The sequence below is a fragment of the Melanerpes formicivorus genome, unplaced genomic scaffold (genome assembly GCF_026170545.1).
Source record: "Melanerpes formicivorus ecotype bairdi unplaced genomic scaffold, bMelFor1.0.p_v2 SCAF_13, whole genome shotgun sequence".
Taxonomy (NCBI): domain Eukaryota; kingdom Metazoa; phylum Chordata; class Aves; order Piciformes; family Picidae; genus Melanerpes; species Melanerpes formicivorus.
Window position 1 is genome coordinate 9654212 of NW_027142365.1, and position 19210 is coordinate 9673421.

The window sequence follows — 19210 nt, forward strand, 5'->3', positions numbered from 1 at the left end:
TTTTATAATGAAGTTTGTAAAAGTGAAAGATGTAAGGCTGATAAGCTCTTCCAGAGGTGAATAAAAAGAAATAATTTAGGTCTTATCTAGTTCTTTACTTATGGACAATAATTTTGCTCTGCATCTGAACAATTTTATTTCTCCTGATAACATTCAGTTCATTTTATAATATGTATTCATAACCCTCGCGTTCCAAGAGAGTTAACTTTCCCCTGAGAAATGACTGAAGGGTTTCATTCTATGATTCCACATCATGATTTGTAGATTTATGGCTTAAGCAACTTTATTACAGGAAAAAAGGCACTCGGGCTTCTTTGGCTTGTGGTCCACCAACACGAGGCTTTTGACGTTGGCAGGTGGTCTTTAACATAGAAACGCATTTTGTTAATGTCAATAAATTGGACTAGACTAAGACAGTGTCAAATAATACAGAGCTAGAGATCAAACAGCTTTGTATATGAAATATTTTAATGGCCCCTGGGAATTGTATCAAACAACAGCAGTGTAGCTCCGGTTCAGTGCAGCAGCTGCAGGGTATCCACTGCTCTGATCAATACCAAGAGGAGAGGCAGTTGTCAAAATACAAGCTGAATGCTGTTTACATACTTAAAAGCAAATCCTACTTGTGAAAAACTAGTAGTTACAGGTATTTATCTCTCCCTTTCAATGGGTCTTTGCATGGGGTAATTAACTCTCTAATGATATTTACTTCCTAGAAGGAATCATAGAGGATATCCTCTAACACAAAGCAGTCCCAGACATATCAAGTAGTTTACAGAGATTTCACATAAACTGACTGCCTTTCCCATGTATGGACTCTCTACCTTCCACCTTTTGCAGGAATTTTGGGGGATAAGGAAAAGAAGAACAAGGAGCTGGGAAAGGGAAAAACATGACAGGGTGAATAGGACAGTCCCCATTCAGCCACAAAGAGACATTAAGTCAGCTCAATCCAGCCTCTGTAGCTATAGCTTAATGTGGATCTCTGTCCTATATCCATCCAGCTGTCTCTTTTGCCTCTAAAGCTTTATTAATAAATCACATCTTAGAAGGAGCAAAACTACCAGACAATCTCGAACCACTCCTGGAAGATGAGGGTCAAGGGATGTGGGCTGACTTTTGATGAGCTATTTAACAACTCCAAATATCCTTTAACATTAACAGATCTGTGATTTCCTGCCCTTGCAGACCAGCACAATCAAGAAAGAAAATGCAACAAAACCACCAAGTGATTGTACGCAAACTGGATGTAAGTCCTGGGTCACAGCTGCACCACTGTCACGAAAAAGCAGCCTCTCAGCAGCTTGACAGGTCATAACCTGAGAGTCAAATGGGTGTCATGGAGTGGAAGACAGTGAAGAAGTTCCTGGGATGGAGCTATGTAAGCAGTATAGTTGTGTCTTTAAAGCATCGATAGCTTCAAGCTGCACCAGGGGAGCTTTAGCCTAGACATTAGGGGGAAAAAAAAAAATCACTGAAAAGTTTGTCAGGCACTGGAACAGGCTACACAGGGAGGTGGTTGAGTCACCATTCCTGGATGTGTTTACAAGCAGTGTAGTGTGGTGCTTGAGGATATGGCTTAGTGGTGGACTTGTTTGAGTAGGGTTAATAGTTGGGCTCAATGATCTTGAAGGCCTTTTCCAACCTAAATGATTCTATCATAGCTGAAGTGTCCAGCCCTATGCTAACAAAGCCTTAATTCTTTCACCTGGTGAGCTGCTGTTCTCATACAGTGCTGTACTGTCAGTAGGATACCTTAGCAGGCTTCCAGGTTCAAGCCAGCAAAAAGGGCAGAACTCTACTTACAAGTGTGCATGTGCTGCAGACATGGTATTAACACACTTTGCTCCAAATTCAGTGTTAGATTTGTCTGAAAATAATAAGTAAAGCTAATGGAAGAATTCAATTTTCTGAGCAATAGCGAAGCAAAAGCCTTTTCTACCAGATGGTAATGACCTTTTCACTTACCATAGATAATGATATTACACCATGCTTAAAAAATGAACCTTGAAGACTAATTCAGAATCCAGAAACTAGCCCAAGGAACAATCCAGTGCTTCTTGCAGCAATGTGATAGTACCAAGCCATAGTCTTTCTATAGATTCACAGGTTTAAGGCAACAGGCCTTTACAATACAGTCATCTCATCTTTCCTACTACTTCACTAATAATTTTCTGTAACTATCTCCTGTTTTGTTTCTGAGAATTACAATAGATTTGAAACCACTTAAGAACTACACTGGAGCAGTAAAAATGGCAAAGATTGTTAATTAACACCCTGTGGTTTGCAGCATCAACAGCTTGATCAAGCAAAAGGGGTCTTCAGTGTCAGCTTTGATCAAACTAGTGATGTCTTTGCCTCCTAATTCTGGCTGTGAAACTGCAGTGTAACAAGACTGTGTACCATTCAGTAATCTCACTGCTGCAATCTCAGTTGACAGGGATTTGATTGTGAGCAGCATATTCTAGCAATCAAAAAATCCCACCTCTCCAAAACAAAAAAGAGGGAGGGTAAATATGCTACCTTGTTTCATGTGTAAGTTACTGTTTAGGAAATGAACTTTAAAGTTCCAAATGTTTGCACCCATTCTTGATCTCCTTTGGGACAATCTCAGCTGCATGACTACCCTTCAGCCTTCTCCAACAGACTCCTGAATGAATATTTTTTTACCATTTTTTGTGGCTTGTTGTACTGCTGAGGCACTTACTGCCTTTAGTCTTCATAACTAACTGCTGGTTGTTTTCTTTGTTTCTGAAAAACCTCCATGTTATGGGTTAAAACAAAGTTTCCTTTGGTGCAGAAGGAGTGATGGATGCTCTTTCCTCTGCATTCATCATTAGCTTGTCATAAAAAAGGAGGAAAAAAAAGGGTGCTAGTTTTACACATTGGGTTACATGATAACCTGGCTTGTCTCCATATATAAAGGATGAAAAGTTTGGAGAGAAAAATCATGGATAATAAGCTAATCAATGCCAATGGGGCCCCTACCCCAGCTCCTCCTGAGCCATCACAGACAAAAAGTGACAGTCAAGCCCCAGCAGCTGGTAGAACTTGCGCAGCGTGGCGATCAGTGCTGGTAGCTATACTAGGATGTATCAGCTTCTCTTGCCTGAGAACAGTTTGCTCATATGTCAATAAGTCTGTTACTTAAGGTTTCAGTAAATGATGTTTAAACACATTTTCTGTAGGCATATGCTGGTATATTGAGCTAACTCATTATCTAAAGACGATTTACATAGAAACATGGAGATCTTCATCTGCCAAAAGCTCAGCACGTTAACACCAATTCAATATATTTATAACTCTGACATATGAATCTTGAGAATACTTTTACCCAAAGAAGTACAAGTGAAGAGAGATGTGCAGCATCCCTCTCTACAACACTGCTTTATAAGCCCATTGAAATCAACCAGTCATTTGCTGGACAACTGCTTGAGTTAAGGTCAGGTGTTCAAGAGGGGATTGGACGTGGCACTTGGTACCACGGTTTAGTAGTCATGAGGTCTTGAGTGACAGGTTAGACTTGATGATCTTTGAGATCTCTTCCAACCTGATTGATTCTATGATTCAATGATTCTATGAGATATTTTCCCTTTATAAAAAAACCCAACCAACCAAACAAAACCCCACCTTTTTTGTTGCACTGTCCTGAAATGTAAACACCAGCACACTCACACAGAGGTTAGGTAAAACAAGTTTTTCTGAATTCTACCCTCTCATTTGATGAGCATGACCTAAAAATAAATATGGAATACACTTGAAAATTTGTACCAGCTCCATCATCTCATATTTACTCAGCCCAGTGTCCTGAAGAACTGTGAGTAAAGGGCAATGAAGTTGGTGGGGGGTTTGGAACACAAGCCCTGTGAGGAGAGGCTGAGGGAGCTGGGGTTGCTTAGCCTGGAGAAGAGGAGGCTCAGGGGAGACCTTATTGCTCTCTACAACTATGTGAAGGGAGGTTGTAGCCAGGTGGGGTCTGGTCTCTTCTCCCAGGCTACCAGCACCACAACAAGTGGACACAGTCTCAGGCTGCACCAAGGGAGGTTTAGGCTGGATGTCAGGAATAAGTTCTACACAGAGAGAGTGATTGCCCATTGGAATGGGCTGCCCGGGGAGGTGGTGGAGTCACCATCATTGGAGGTGTTCAGGAGGAGACTTGATAGGGTGCTTGGTGCCATGGTTTAGTTGATTAGGTGGCTTGGATTAGTTGATAGGTTGAATGCAATGATCTTGAAGGTCTCTTCCAACCTGGTCTGGTCTGGTCTATTCTATTCTATTCTATTCATTTGAAAGACAAAGAGCAAGCCTGCAGAATAAGTGACCAAAGCAAAAAACTCCAAACAGATGACATGGAGGGTGGGGGGGTGGGGGAAAGGCAAATCTTATTGTCCAGTCAGTATTTGAGATTTTAAAACTATCAATCTATGCTTCATTTGGCAATTACTAGAAATTAATTAACTTCCCTTTTAACCAAGCCTCCAGACTTGACACACATAATTTATAATTTCATTTCCACAGCATTTGTATCTTCACATCATTGTACAAATAATTAATCTTTACAAGGTAGCTGCATGAGAAGGAAAATTATAATTTTATGTTAATTTTTCTATGTGGAAATTCTGTCACTACATTTACATAAACTGACAGGTTGGAGGTAGAGGAAGGTGTTAGGTCTAAGAATTGAAGATCGCAACACTGGCAACTAGAAGTTTCACTTGACAAATTATCAATTCAAAAATGAAATCACAGTTCACATTAGAGCACCAGACTCTGCATTTATGTCCCAAACAAACTGATTGCAATTTTACTAGACTTTGTTAGATTCTGTTAGATCTTCAAAATGTGTGGGTACCAGTCCTCCCAGAGAAACATGCCGTCCACACCAAATTTGTGCAAGCCAGCCAACAGGATGGTATTCAGAATGTCTTATTTGATAGATTTAAATTGGAACAGTTGGATCCCAACTTGGAAATTCCTGTTTTCTCCTCACTGATGAAACAATTAAGTTTAGACTGACTTGTACCAACATAAACATCTGTATTTGATCAAATGAATTCTACTCAGGGTGTGTGTTTATTGAGTGTTGGGGTTGTTTCATTTGGTTTTGTTGGGTTTTGTTGACTTTATTTAAGAGGACTTTAATGTTTTTTATTACTGAAAAGAACCATAGAGAGAATGCTTCAAAAGATGGAAGCGCTTTTCTGGGACTGGTTGCTTAACTTTTAGTCTGTGCTCCCAAAAAACTATTGCACGACCTCAGAAACGCTATCCCATCTATCTGTGAGGCAGAGGTATTAGTTCTTCCCTACTTTGTAGTGGCATTAAGTAAATAGATACATCAACCCTTGAGAGACATTCAGATATTACTCTAATGGTGGTTGTATAGATATGCCAGTAGACAGGCAATTCTGTAGCTTCAGGGAGACCCTCCTTTATCAATTATTCCTGGTATATTTATGAAAGTGTTTATGCAGAAGATGAATTACATTTTTCTTACTTGTATATAATCCCACATATAGGAAACATTAACTTTTACATTTATATAAGCAGAGCTTAAATGTATACATTGCAGGAAGCTTTCTGACTTTTCGGCAGCCAGCCTTCAAATCAATTTCTGATGATCTTCATTCAGTACTGTATTTTAATCAGTGCTAGATAAATACGGGTCCTCGCTTTTTGGAATCAAAGCTCCAGATTAAAATGAGCAATGACTGTGTAATTTCTTAGTAGTTAATCACAGTAATTATTATTTGCAGATAAGATCAGGGTACATCTTTGAGCACTTGTGCACTCAGATTTTCTAAAATAAATAATAATATTTTTAATAATAATTACACATCCTAATTCTTCAAGGAGAGCAATTAAAAAGCAGCAAACAAATTATTCTCAACCCAGCAAAGTTATGAGTACTATTCCCTGCACCTGAAAAGGGAAAATAGGTGGAAGGTTTCCACTTGTACTGAGGACAAAAAAAAGTGTAAGGTCATAAAGTATAAGGTTTCCCAAATGCTTTGTCTAACCTTGTACCTTTCTAGATGCCAAAAAACCCCAAAACCCTGACTCTGCCACAAACAGATTGTTTTACCTTCTCCCCTTTCAGTGACACAGTGCTGCTGATCCCTCTGCCACTAACCAGTCACATCTTAACATTTCTTTTTCCCTTCATGATTCTGAAAAAAAAACTTTATTAGTGACTTCTTTGATGTAAAGATTCTATTTGAAAACCTAAGACTACTTAAGACTCAGAGATTTCTGCAATCACAATATTTACGCATCAAATCTACCTTGAAACTCATTGCAAGTGATTTAAAAATCAAAGAAACTGCAGAAAATGGATTATCATCCCTCAGGACTCTCAGATAATTTTCTCTTTCTCGCTATACCATGTAGTAGGCTTGAGGAAGACCTTTGCAGCGGATTGGTCCCAAATCTGAAAATCTCAGAGGCCAAGTCAGGGAGAAGAAACACGAGCAATCACATTGATCTTCTAGACATAAACCCTAAACCATCAAAAAAACCCCACCCACGAAACCCCTGCAAGAAATGCAGCACTAGCACATGCATAGTGGGCAACTGCCTTATTCCTGTAGTGTGTTCAGGATTTCCAGAGGAGCTGATGGAATGCCCAGCCCCAGAGTGGAACTGGGAGATTAAAATGCAAGGAAAAAAAGTAGCAGGCTGTGTGGTGGACACAACTGTTGTAGGCAATGTGGGTATTCATTTCCATAACAATTATTTTTGCTTTGCTCTTGCAGCAGCTGTGGACAGAGCTTGCTTGCTTGCTTTATTTTTTTTTTTTGTTTTGGTTTTTGTGTTTTCCACTTCCTTTATTTAAATATTTCCTCAAGGCTCCCCAAATGCCCCTGCTACAAAAATGCTCACTGAACTCACCAGCAAGGCTTACATGAGCAGCAAAGCGAGCAAGACCTCCTTTAACAACTGCCTAGCTTTAGTAATACAGCAGTGTGCTGTTCCTTCAAACCCAACAACCTCTGCTTCTCAGCGTCTGTAGAAATACCAACAATGTAGCATTTTTTCAGATTTTGGGTTGTTGCTGGGTTTTGGGTTTTATTTTTGGTTTGTTTTTCCTATGAGAGGTTTTTTTTTTGCTAAGTGGAGAGAAGAGCAGGGAAAAGAACATGTGATTTGAAGCTTGTGCATTTCTTCCCTCAGTAGATATGATAAACCATGCTTTCTCACTATGTGTATGGTCCTAGATACATGTTCATTTCCATACTAAATCCAGGTTTGGTAAAAAGGAATCACAAATATTGATAATGTAGCCTTCTGTGAATGGTAAACACTTCATCAGGTTCAAGTGCAGGGAAAAAACCTGACACAAAACCCCACCAGCTAATGCTTAAGTAACAAATGCCACCAAGTGCCCATTTTCTGAACAGCTCTTTCTCAGCTCAACTAAAGTGAAATGCTCTTTACAACCGTAATCCTCAAGAATCAAACCCACCACATCTTCTGATCTACTGCTATTTATCCACCATCAAAGTTATTATCAACTGCCTAAATTACAGCCTAAAGTAGATACTGTCCAAATACTGAGGGGGGAAAAAAAAATCACTTAAAGCAGCTCTTGCAATAAATGGTAGACACGACAGGAATTTGGGTTTATCACATGATTTAAGTTTAATAGTGTTATTTCTGTCATTGTTGTATCAAGCTGGCAGCTGTTTGAACAAAGGAATCAGATTTTGCCACGTCTCCCTTACAAGGCTATGCATCATTGTATGAGCGCTGTCTACTTAATAATGTTGAAGCTCTGTGGTTTTTATTCTGATCATAGATGTGGAAAATGAAAATAAAAAGTAAAAACATCAAGACCAGTTTACTTAAAAATATTGATGTTAAGATACTAAATAATACTTTTGGGGCCTAAGAAACAAGAGCCTTCTTGTCTTTTTTCTTCCTTCCTTTTACTCTTGGTCAGAGTGCTCTAACGATATATTTGGAAGAAAACAGAATTCACTCAGGAAATCTGCCTAGAAGTGTTACATTTCTGCAGGATTCAGCTATACTTCAGAACAGGTAAGGTATCAAAGCCACCAGAGCAGTGATACATCTCTTATTCACTGACAGCAGGAATGAAGTGACAGAGGTAAATACATACGGGAAAGAAAATACGTTGTAAGAAAGGCAAAGGCCCCAAAGTTGCAATTCTACATTTCAGCACCTCTGTTTTGCCCTTATTTTTAATCAGAAATGAGCAAGAAAGTGAAAAAGATGAGATTCTGCTACAATTGTTAATGAGGCTCACAATTTATCCCTGCAAGGAATACAAAAATAAGGTACCAAGAATTTGTTGAAGCATGCACTTAGAGTGCCTGGATAAACATTTTCAATTTCAAATCGTATGACTACATCAAATGCAGCTCTTTCAGTTACTTTACATCCTACTCTTTTCAAATTATTAAGTTTTACTTCTCCCCACCCTCCTGCTTCCTAGACTAGGAAAAATCCTGTTTTCTCTTTTGTTCAAATATTATTCCATTAATGACCCAATGAACCAGGGAACAAACACATTGTCCTTCCTCTTTCTTTTTAAAGAGCAGCAGGTGCATTTGATTTGCAGAGGATAGAGAAATATCTCCAGGATCATTTAAAATTCATGATTGATGGCTAATTTTTTAAGATCATTTTCATTTTTTTAAAACAAAAAGGTAATTCAAATTCCAGGTAACACACGTGACTCAATGTCTGATTTTTAAATACGCTCCTTAGTAAACAGAATTGTACAGTTTGCTTCTATATGTACTTCATTTCCAGATTTTCTCCTCTTTATCCTACTCCCCCAGGCTTCAGGGTACCCATCTCCATGGCAACACTCGATAAGGTTGGTGGGTGGTATTATCACAGCAGGCTTCCCCACAGAAGGTCTCAGCCATATGGATTATTTATGAACTTGTATGACAGCACCAGACCCACTAAAACACTTCTTGAGCAAGTTTTCTTGTCTCTTAAAACCAGTGATTTAAAGCAGGACATCCTCACCACAGTCAGCACCCATGTGTAGAGCGCGGAGGAAAAGTGCCATGAAGGTGGTCAGTCATCCATCCCCAAAGCTATCGTGCCAGTGCCTGCAAGTTTCTCTTACCCTAAATGAATACCTAATGACACAACACACCATAAATCAGAGGTATTATATATGCCAGTCAGTGAAAGTGGAAACTTCCAGCTTACAACAATAGTGACATTTCAGTTAGACCATGACTGAACAGTTGATACAACTTACCCTGCTGTTGGAAGCTGCTGCGGCTAACACACAGCAGTAGTTCTGTGTCTGCATTTTCTTTGCCTCAAATTTTAGTATATTTATTAACTAAGGCTGCTGCATTCATGCAAACAGCCTATGCTATTGTTTTGGGGGAAAGGATCGAGTCTTTAAATTGATAGAGTGCTTTGGGTAAACACATTTATTGAGCAAAAGACAGAGGGTTTTAAGGGCCTGTCATATGCAACTCCTTCATTCAATCATTTTTATAAAGTTCTTAAATTCCATCTTGGAGCAAGACGGATTTTTCTCTAGGACATTAAAATTTTGGTTTAATTCTCAAATAGGCATTTCTGTGCTTTTTTCACATAGCCAATACTCAAGATTTAATGGTTGTGAGTTATCTTCCCAGCTGTTTATCTGTACAATATACATACAAACCCTAACTGGCTTCCTTTATGATCAATAAGGATTCATAACTGTTGAGGCACAGTTCATGATGTGTAATGTAAAAATCTGCTCAATGATTGCACTAAGTTTACTCTAAGCACCATAAACATCAGTAAGAATCCACAGGGAAGTTCAACCAGCTTTTTGAAGAGATGCAGTTCAGATGCTCTGAGACGGGTTTCAGATCAACCAATGAAAATGGCACCACCTTTGTCCCACTCTTTCTCCTTCCTCATGATAAAATCCACCCCTAAACTAACGTAAAATGCTCCAGATGAGAAAATTGCTATCAGTTACAGTGGTGAAGCTGACTCAACTCATTTGGGAGAACTTGGTTAGTGCAGTTACAATAATCAGAGGTGGAGTAAGAAAGAACACCTAGTCTTGAGAGAAAGGAAAACTGAAAAAATAAAGCAGACTTCAGAGAAAGAATCCAAATATCACAGAATGTAGGCACCACATAAAAATACTACCTTGACTGAAGCTTTGTCACTCATCTTCCTAGGAATCAAATTTGTAGTTGCAGACTGGGACAGGATACCAAGATATTTAAGATATTGCTGAAGAGACTTGGCCAAGTTCACATCATTTTCTAGCTCATAATTTCTTTCATTATCTGCATCCTGTCCCGATGTCCTGCACAGCAAAAGCAAGGAAAAGCAAGTTACCAGCCTGTACAATGAACAAAGTGTCCAACTAAAAAGGCACTGCAAACCACTGAAGTTAGTTCCACATATAACCAAAGACTGACTCGAAAGCTTAGCAATCACAAAAGTATAGGAAATTCAATGTTGCAGCAAAAGCAGTCCAAAAATGTTGCGCTATTAACAATTTATTGCACAAATCAAGGTTAATGATCCAACAGCTAATCAAATAAAATGCCTATATCAAGGCAGAGCCATATTCATAAGAAAATGCTTATATAAAGAAAACATGCATAATTCAATGGCACCCCAAAGAAACATGAGATGGCTCTATGGTTTTTAAAAAAAAATTGTTGGATGATGATGAGATTCAAAAAAAAAAGAAAATCAATTTGGCCCTGCACCAATTTACAGAATACAGTGAGACTGCTGGGTATGCAGGGAGGAAAAAAAGAGGAAAATCAATTCAGCTCCAGCAAAAGGCTTAAAAAGGGACTAATGAGACAGAAGAAGTATCTTTTGTGATCTTCTCATGTGCCTTGGAATTCACAGCATAGCAGTGTTTCCCAAGTGCTTTAGACAGAACTTGGTGACGTTTGCAAAGAAAAACTGAAAATGCCATTAAACAACAGCAGCACAGAAGTGTTTATGTAGGATTGAGAGCACACTGCGCAATGAATCTGAATTATGACCGGCTCTCCTCATCTATCTCAACAACATGTCAATGACGATGATAATTTAAATGTCAACACCAGTAACTATTTCATTCCTTGTGCAAGAAAGCAGAGAGAATGTTCCCAATCTCTTTCCTTCCCTGGAGTGACGCCTATTTTTTTCTGAGGGAAATCACATTTTTTGGTGTCACCATCTCCTACCCATGCATCCATGGACTTCTTCAGTTAACAACAATTTCAGGTGGAAGACCTTGACAGCTCAGGAAGATGACTTTCAACATCTCTGTGCCACTGTAAGCAAAAATTTTATTCTACCGGCCCACACCATGGTGCGAATAGAATAGAATAGAATAGAATAGAATAGAATAGAATAGACCAGACCAGACCAGACCAGACCAGGTTGGAAGAGACTTTCAAGATCATCGCGTCCAACCCATCAACCAATCCAACCCATCTAAACAACTAAACCATGGCACCAAGCACCCCACCAAGTCTCCTCCCGAACACCTCTGATGATGGTGACTCCACCACCTCCCTGGGCAATCACTCTCTCTGTATAGAACTTCTTCCTAACATTCAGCCTAAACCTCCCCTGGCACAGCCTGAGACTGTGTCCTCTTGTTCTGGTACTGGCTGCCTGGGAGAAGAGACCAACCTCTGCCTGTCTACAACCTCCCTTCAGGTAGGTGTAGAGAGCAATAAGGTCAACCCTGAGTCTCCTCTTCTCCAGGCCAAGCAACCCCAGCTCCCTCAGTCTCTCCTCATAGGGCTTGTGTTCCAAACCCCTCCCCAGCTTCATTGCCCTTCTCTGGACTTGTTCCAGCAGTAGGGGTACTGCCTGAGAAACTACTGTTACGTGATTTTCCAAATCTGGGGTTTAATTGCATTACTTGCTCAAAGCAACAGACTTTCTTCCTTGCTCACAGTTGTATCAAATGAGTGTCCTGACTAATTTAATGTGAATAAATGGAATTAGTAATCTAATTTACTCTGGTTGGCATTTCAACCAGTAGTCTTCATTTATCCCTCTACAACTACCTGAAAGGTGGTTATTGCCAGGAAGGGGTTGGTCTCTTCTCCCAGGCAACCAGCACCAGAACAAGGGGACACAGTCTCAAGCTGTGCCAGGGGAGGTTTAGACTCGAGGTGAGGAGGAAGTTCTTCACCGAGCGAGTCATTCGTCATTGGAATGTGCTGCCCAGGGAGGTGGTTGAGTCGCCATCCCAGGAGGCATTCAAGAGGAGATTGGACGTGGCACTTGGTGCCAAGGTCTAGTCATAGGGTCTGTGTTGATAGGTTGGACTTGATGATCCTCGAGGTCCTTTCCAACCTAAGTTATACTGTGATACTGTGTGATACTTAGCTGCTGGCTGTGAACTACCAGAAAACCCCTCCATCCCCTCAGCGCAAAATAACCAGCTATGTATCAGGTATGAAAATGAAAGTTTGCTGCATGAAGCACTACAGCAATCTTGACATCATTCAGCTTGATCCCTTCTCATGCTGTTCATATTTTCCCCTTATTGTGACCTTACTATGGAGGGTGGACATGCAAGTAACATTATCCACCTTGTTTTGAATTTAAAGCCAGACAAAAACTGTTACACAATTCTTTCTCCTACAGAAGACCTGGGCTGTATGTTTTCTGCTTCAATAGAGATGAACTAATCCAAAGAGGCTCTCATCATAGATAACATCCACATTTCAAACACTCATCTTTCATTCATCAATTAATTCCACACCTATCTTCTGTCTTCTTTGCTAACTTTGAAAAGAAAGGGAAAATTGAAACACCAGACCAAGTTCTGCCCTGAGGATTTCCACTGGAGCTTATTGGGAACTGAATGCACAGATAAAATACAGCATTTACCCTATTATTTACAGTATATAATCACTCTCACTAGTGGTAAAAGCAAAATCTGGGTTTATGATTTCTTGCTTTTCTTACAGAGAGTGTAATCACACTCAAATTGTGTTTAAATTCCACATGAAATGTAGCATTTTAGGCTATAAACTTTTAAACAATTAAAATTTGAACATCTAACAAAGCATTACATTTCATTTGATGACAACTTCAATAAAATCCTATCAATCCCTCTGGATTTTTACAAAGTATTTGTAGTTCACCAGCACATCACTGTTGATCACCTTGTTCACACAAAGTAAAACGAGCTGCTGTCGCAAACGAATTAAAACATCTCTTTCAAACTGGAAAATGGATAAAAGAAATGGTGAGTAGGAGAAATAACTGTCAGTTAAGTTCTTGTTCTGCGCCAATGTGAAAGTCTTTTCAGTTTTAATTCATTCTGAAAAAGGACTTTGTACACAATGAACTTTAAGATGTAGCACACGTAATTATTTATCCCCAGAAGTAATGATATATTTCATAACCCCTCTAGCACTTTAGAAGCTTTTGTGTGGAAATACCTAAATGCTGCACCTCAGCTATTTGTAGAACCTTCTCAATTGATAGATAACCACAGTTTTTCTAATAAAGCTTCACCCTTTTAAATGCTGTGAGAATCTTGGTACTGATTTAATGATGGGTTTATTATAGAAATAATGCTATACTCCATTTCGACACTGGAGCTTGCTGGAAGCATTTCTGGGGTTGCCTAATTGCACCAATGAACACAACTGACATTTATTCCTTGTGCAGAATGGACTTTTTCTCCTTTATCTTGGATCCTCTTTCAAGAGCAGGGATTTTTTGAAATTTAATAAGGGCCCAGGAAATACCATGTACACTCCAGTTAACCACTAAAGAAAGAACTTTCATCTTGAAATCAAGCTCCCAGTTTCAGTATTTTTAAAAGATTTAATCCATATCTTCTGTTTCATCAGACTTATTACACACTAATTTAGCCTAAGTCAATTTACCTTTCAAGTGTCTGAGTCTATTTTCTTGCTCTCAGTAGCTCTGTGGGGATTAATGAGTCATTAGTATGACTTCATATTTTCTTATTACACACGTTACACTTAATAAAAGGTCTTCCTGCTATAATGTACCTTTGATAATTAGATACCTTCATAAAGTTGCTTCTTAAAATTATTGACTTATTATTTGGGAAGATTTGAGTGCGCACACTGAACATGCTGAGCGCATAGCAAACTTGAGCAGAATCTACAAGACACCAAAGAAAAAGTTCCTGCTGTTCTCTGACCTACAGAATACATTGCAAATGGACAACCAGAAAAATCATAAAGTTGCTTCTTAAAATTATTGACTTATTATTTGGGAAGATTTGAGCGTGCACACTGAACACGCTGAGCGCATAGCAAACTTGAGCAGAATCTACAAGACACCAAAGAAAAAGTTCCTGCTGTTCTCTGACCTACAGAATACGTTGCAAATGGACAACCAGAAAAATCAATTAATGCTTTAAACTGTTGGCACATAAGATAATGCTTTCAGAAACACAGCTTGGTAACTTCAGAAAAATCTATCCACAATAGGAAGTGCTATAAGGGGAACACATTTGAAATTCTGATGTTCCTAAAGTGTCAATACACAAAATGGTTTTTGGTTGGTTTTGGGTTTGTTTTGTTGGGGTGGGTGGGGGTTTTTCTGTTTGTTTCTTTGGTTTTGGTGGTGGTTTATTATGTATAGTTTTAGTTAAAACTGCAAACCAGCTGAAACCTGATCGCAATGGGAACTGCTAAAGGTGATCATCTGTCCTCAAGTCTGAAAAATGAATATTGCTTTTATGTCTTTTTATGTGTTTTATTTTTATATAGCTGTGAATCTGGAACACTGTAGAATATAGCCTTGGTCTCATGGAAATCAGGCTTATTTTATCTTACCATCATGAATAAAAGTTTTAGATACACTCACTCTTAAAAAAAAAAAAAAAAAAACAAAATAAATCCACCTGAAGATATTCAGGATCCTTTCTGTACCACATAAAAAGAATAATCCACACAGCAATGGCATCTGGGGTGTCTAAGCAGTAAAAATATGTTTATGGATTCAACCACACATTTTTATCGCCTGCATGATAATCTATAGATCAGTATCTTCTTTGGAAGTTAAGTTTCTACCTTACTGCACTCCTGAAATATATGGTGCTGTGATTTTAAGGAACGCTTTTGAATGAACAAACATGTGAAATGCAGAGCCAAATTCTATACATTAAATCAGAACTAACTGAGGCAAACAGCAGGAGCTACAGGGCAGTACCAATTAAAGTATTTTCACTTCCATAAAAGAGCAATCTAGAAAAGAGAAGGTTCTGCAGTACATGCAAAACACATATTGCAGTATATGAATATCTAAATCCCAACATTTAATAATTTCCCAACCAGGCTAGAAGGCAAACCTTCTTTGTCCCATTTTGAAGGATGTTTTCTAACAGCAAGCGCTTTCTTTCGATTTCACTAGTTTTGAGATTGTGTTAAAAACAAAACCCCAAACAACAGAACAAAATAAACACAACCCAACAAAAGTAAGAGCAAAATTTATCATTTCTAACATTTCTAAACTTTTATGTATTTTAAAATTTCCTTCTTGGCCTTGTGTGGCTGGGTTGTACTTAGAGCCCATAGAATAAAATATACCAGGTGAAATGGTATATGCACAACTGCATATGAAGATGATGCAACTGCAGGTCCTACACTCAAATCACTGTACGGAATTATAGATGTATCTCATGCCACAGATAATTGCTAGGTTACCCTTTAATATCTTTCAAGCTGTGAGGAAAATGCCTTCTATAATGCAAAGAATAGAAATGTTCCAATAATGTTTTCTGTCATGGGAACTTAAATCAATCTCTTCTTCCTGGACAAATCTTGCAACTAAAACTGAGAAGCTATGAACCTCAAAACAATTACAGCTAGATTTTGGAGCAATATGAGGTCAAAAATACAATTAATTGCTCAGAATGACATTCAATGCTCCTTTTTGTTTGTTTTGGTTTGGGTTTAGCTTATTCCAGAATAAAATACCTGCTGTGGATGAGCTACTGTGTAAGTCAGCCTTTTTAATCCAGTCATGAATTGACACTTGAAACTGCATATACTTGGTAAAGGACCTGATGCTTTGAATTCTGACTTCTATATTGACAGCAGAAGCCATATTCCTTTAATTGATGATAATCAGAAGAGGGTTGAGGGGTTTGACTCATTATGTTTTAACTCACACTGTTTTCCTACTGACATTCTCAGCATTGATTTTATGATTATTTTTCATTTATCATATCTAGAGCACTTTTGGTGCTGTGTGTACTAGCAGCCTTCCAGTACGTGAATGGGACCTACAAGTCAGATGGAGAGAGTCTGTTTACAAGGGCCTGCAATGACAGGATGAGGGGCGATGGCTTTAAGCTGGAGAAGAGCAAATTTAGACTAGATGTTAGGAGTAAGTTGTTTGCTATGAGGGTGGTGGAACACTGGAACAGGTTGCCCAGGGAGGTGGTTGAGGCTGGAAATATTCAAGGTGAGGCTTGATAAGGTCCTGGGCAGCCTGATCTAGTTGCGGATGTCCCTGCTGACTGCAAGGAGGGAGGACTGGCTGGCCTTTGGAGGTCCCTCCTGACCCAGACCTTTCTACACCTCTATGATTCAGCTTCAATGCTAACCTATTTCTCATCATCTCACTAAATCCTAGCAGGCAAAAAGACTTACCTTCGTGTCTCAGATCCTTCAGATGCAAACACATCAGGGCGTCTGTTGCGGATTTTGTGTATGGTTGAGAGCTCCTGACCAATAACATGCTGTGTATAATCATCTTGCCAGGTAAAACCTGATAGAAAACAACAACAAATGATTTCAAAAATAAGCAAGCTGACTATTTAATAACTTGAAAGCTTGACAAAAATGTGTTCTGTATGAACAACATCAATGAAAAAAAAAAAAAAAAGGAAAAAAGACCAAAACCAAAAATAGTCTTCATCAATTGTAATCCATGAGTGAACCACAGCTTCCTCCCTTCTGTATAAAACTGTGTGAACCAGACAATGGAAAGAAGTCACTAGATGATGTGAGGAGATTTTGAAAGACTTCACTTTTGGCAGAATTTTAGCTAGTTACCAACTACCTTTAGTAGACTAAAAACAATACTAAAAGAAAAGAAAAAAAGGTTACTTCAGACAGCTATAGAAAAATTATCTCACTAGATGGTATCTGTTGAAAGGTTGATTCAGCTCTTCCCTCACTCACAGCATACTGTCCTTTATCCATTTTCTCCATGAAACTATGCTTTATAACATTAAGGAGCTAGTGCTGCAGTGGAAATAAGTATTTTCAGTTTTAGTATAACACATGTGGAGGTCAATTTATGTTAGCTTTATACTTAAATACTGTGACAAAGAACTTTACAACAAGGAGGAATTGCTACTATGAAGGCATATTCTAGTGACTACTCATTAATTACATGTACTGCTAATCCCATGGTAATTATACCTGGAATGATGATATAACTCCAAACATAATTGTTACCTAATTTGTAGATTTTAGACGATATGATAACACTTTGGTTCATAGAACTTGCCCATGCAATTACCTGTAATTATCTAATAACTAAATATCACATAACTGAAGAGAACTTCCTCTTTTACACCATGCACAGTAAAACACCACAAAACCCTCAATGAACATTGACAAAAGTTCCAGATATGATAATCCTGGTAATATTTTCCCACGAGAAACAGCATAAAGAAAAATTCTCTCTAGCACCAGATGGGAGTCTAAACAGAAACAGGACATTTGTCTGTCCTGCAAAGCAGACAGTTCTGAGCATGCAGAATTAAAAATTCCTTACTTTTTTTTCCCCCCAATAATGAAAACAAGAATAACAAACTATCTAGAACCAAGGTAACTGTGCCTGAAAGCTTCATCAAACAAAAAAAGCTCTCTGACACCTCTCTGACACTCCGCTTTTGCTCTCTCTTTCTCCTTTTCTGAAATAAAAGTGTTACTCAAGTTTATTGAGGAAACACTTCACCTGAAATCATTAGATGTTAATGGCTACAGTAACTCCAGACCCTTGGGAGGAAGAATAACCTCTATCTAATCCATTTTTAGTTCCAATTCATCTTTTTCAAATGCAAATCTCACCTTTTCAAATGTGCCAGGTAAGTAGATGGATTCAGATAATATCACAAATCTCACCCTAAGGCTGCTCAAAGCGTGTCCTTAGGTGAATAAGAGTCGCCATTATGATTTTGGTGTAGTGCTATGAAAATTATTTTCACATGAATGTGTTTATACATTTATGTATGTTCAATTTTACACTGTGTCACCTACTAGTACACATTCCTGTTTGTTTTATAGGTTCATGCATGAAAAAAACCCCAAACATTAAAGTTTACAAGAATGTTGAACCAAAAAGGTCAGTTAAAATACACGTATAATAAAATCATCAGCTTAGCCAGAAAACAACTCATTTATGAGCTCTGTCCAAAATCACTACAGTCAATACCAGCCCTATTAAAAGCTAAAGAATACACAATAAATAACATAATCTTTGAAGAAAAATACACAGAACTACTCTGGTGAGTTTTGGTCACACTAGAGCAAGAGCAGCTCATCTGCAGTACAGACAGGAAATTCCTCTCCCAGTCCTGAGCGGTCCATGGCTTGACAAGGAGGAGTCAATAGCTTGGTTTTAGTGCCTCCATAGAACAAGGGGTTTGGTAAAAGAGCACAAGAAACCACTGCAATCCCAGCCTTCACTGGTCATGATAGCAGAATATCTTTCTCTAACTTCAGCATAGCTTCTTTCTCCTGCAGCACTATTTGCACATTTTCTCCTAATGCAATTCAACCAAGTACAAGTGTTCCATCCTTCATACTGTAACAAAACACATCTGTGTTTGCATTAAAGGAGGGCGGAGTGATGAAAGAAAAACAGAATACTTGTTACAGAGCTTAAGACAGTAGAGGCAAGAGAATATGCCATCTCGACTCTATCTCCTACAAGTTCCAAATTACATAGAAGTTAGAACAAGACATAGATTAAGAAAATGCATATTTAACCAATCAAAAATCCCCTCATCACTGAGTTAATATTGCTGTTATCTCAGGAACTGCAGCATGCCTAAAGCTAACCCTATGCCAATCATTTTCCAGCATTGTTTCAGTTTCACAAAAAACCAAAACACCAACTCTCTCCCACACACTGAGCTACTGAGCTCAACAAAACAGCACATTCAAGAACCACAATGCCATGCTGACAGCTGCAATCAAAATTAAGGTTGAGAAGGCACATATGATGCCGT

General features: G+C 38.6%; 1 protein-coding gene across 1 annotated transcript in view; it reads right to left on the reverse strand.

Annotated features, from left to right (window-relative positions):
• PTPRN2 (protein tyrosine phosphatase receptor type N2) overlaps nt 1-19210 on the reverse strand; it is a 612734-nt gene that overhangs the window by 381844 nt on the left and 211680 nt on the right. The window contains exons 4-5 of the mRNA XM_068146020.1: nt 16617-16734; nt 10147-10309 (exon numbers count right to left, since the gene is read on the reverse strand). Of these exons, the coding sequence (XP_068002121.1) occupies nt 10147-10309; nt 16617-16734 (281 nt within the window). The remainder of the gene's footprint in view (nt 1-10146; nt 10310-16616; nt 16735-19210) is intronic.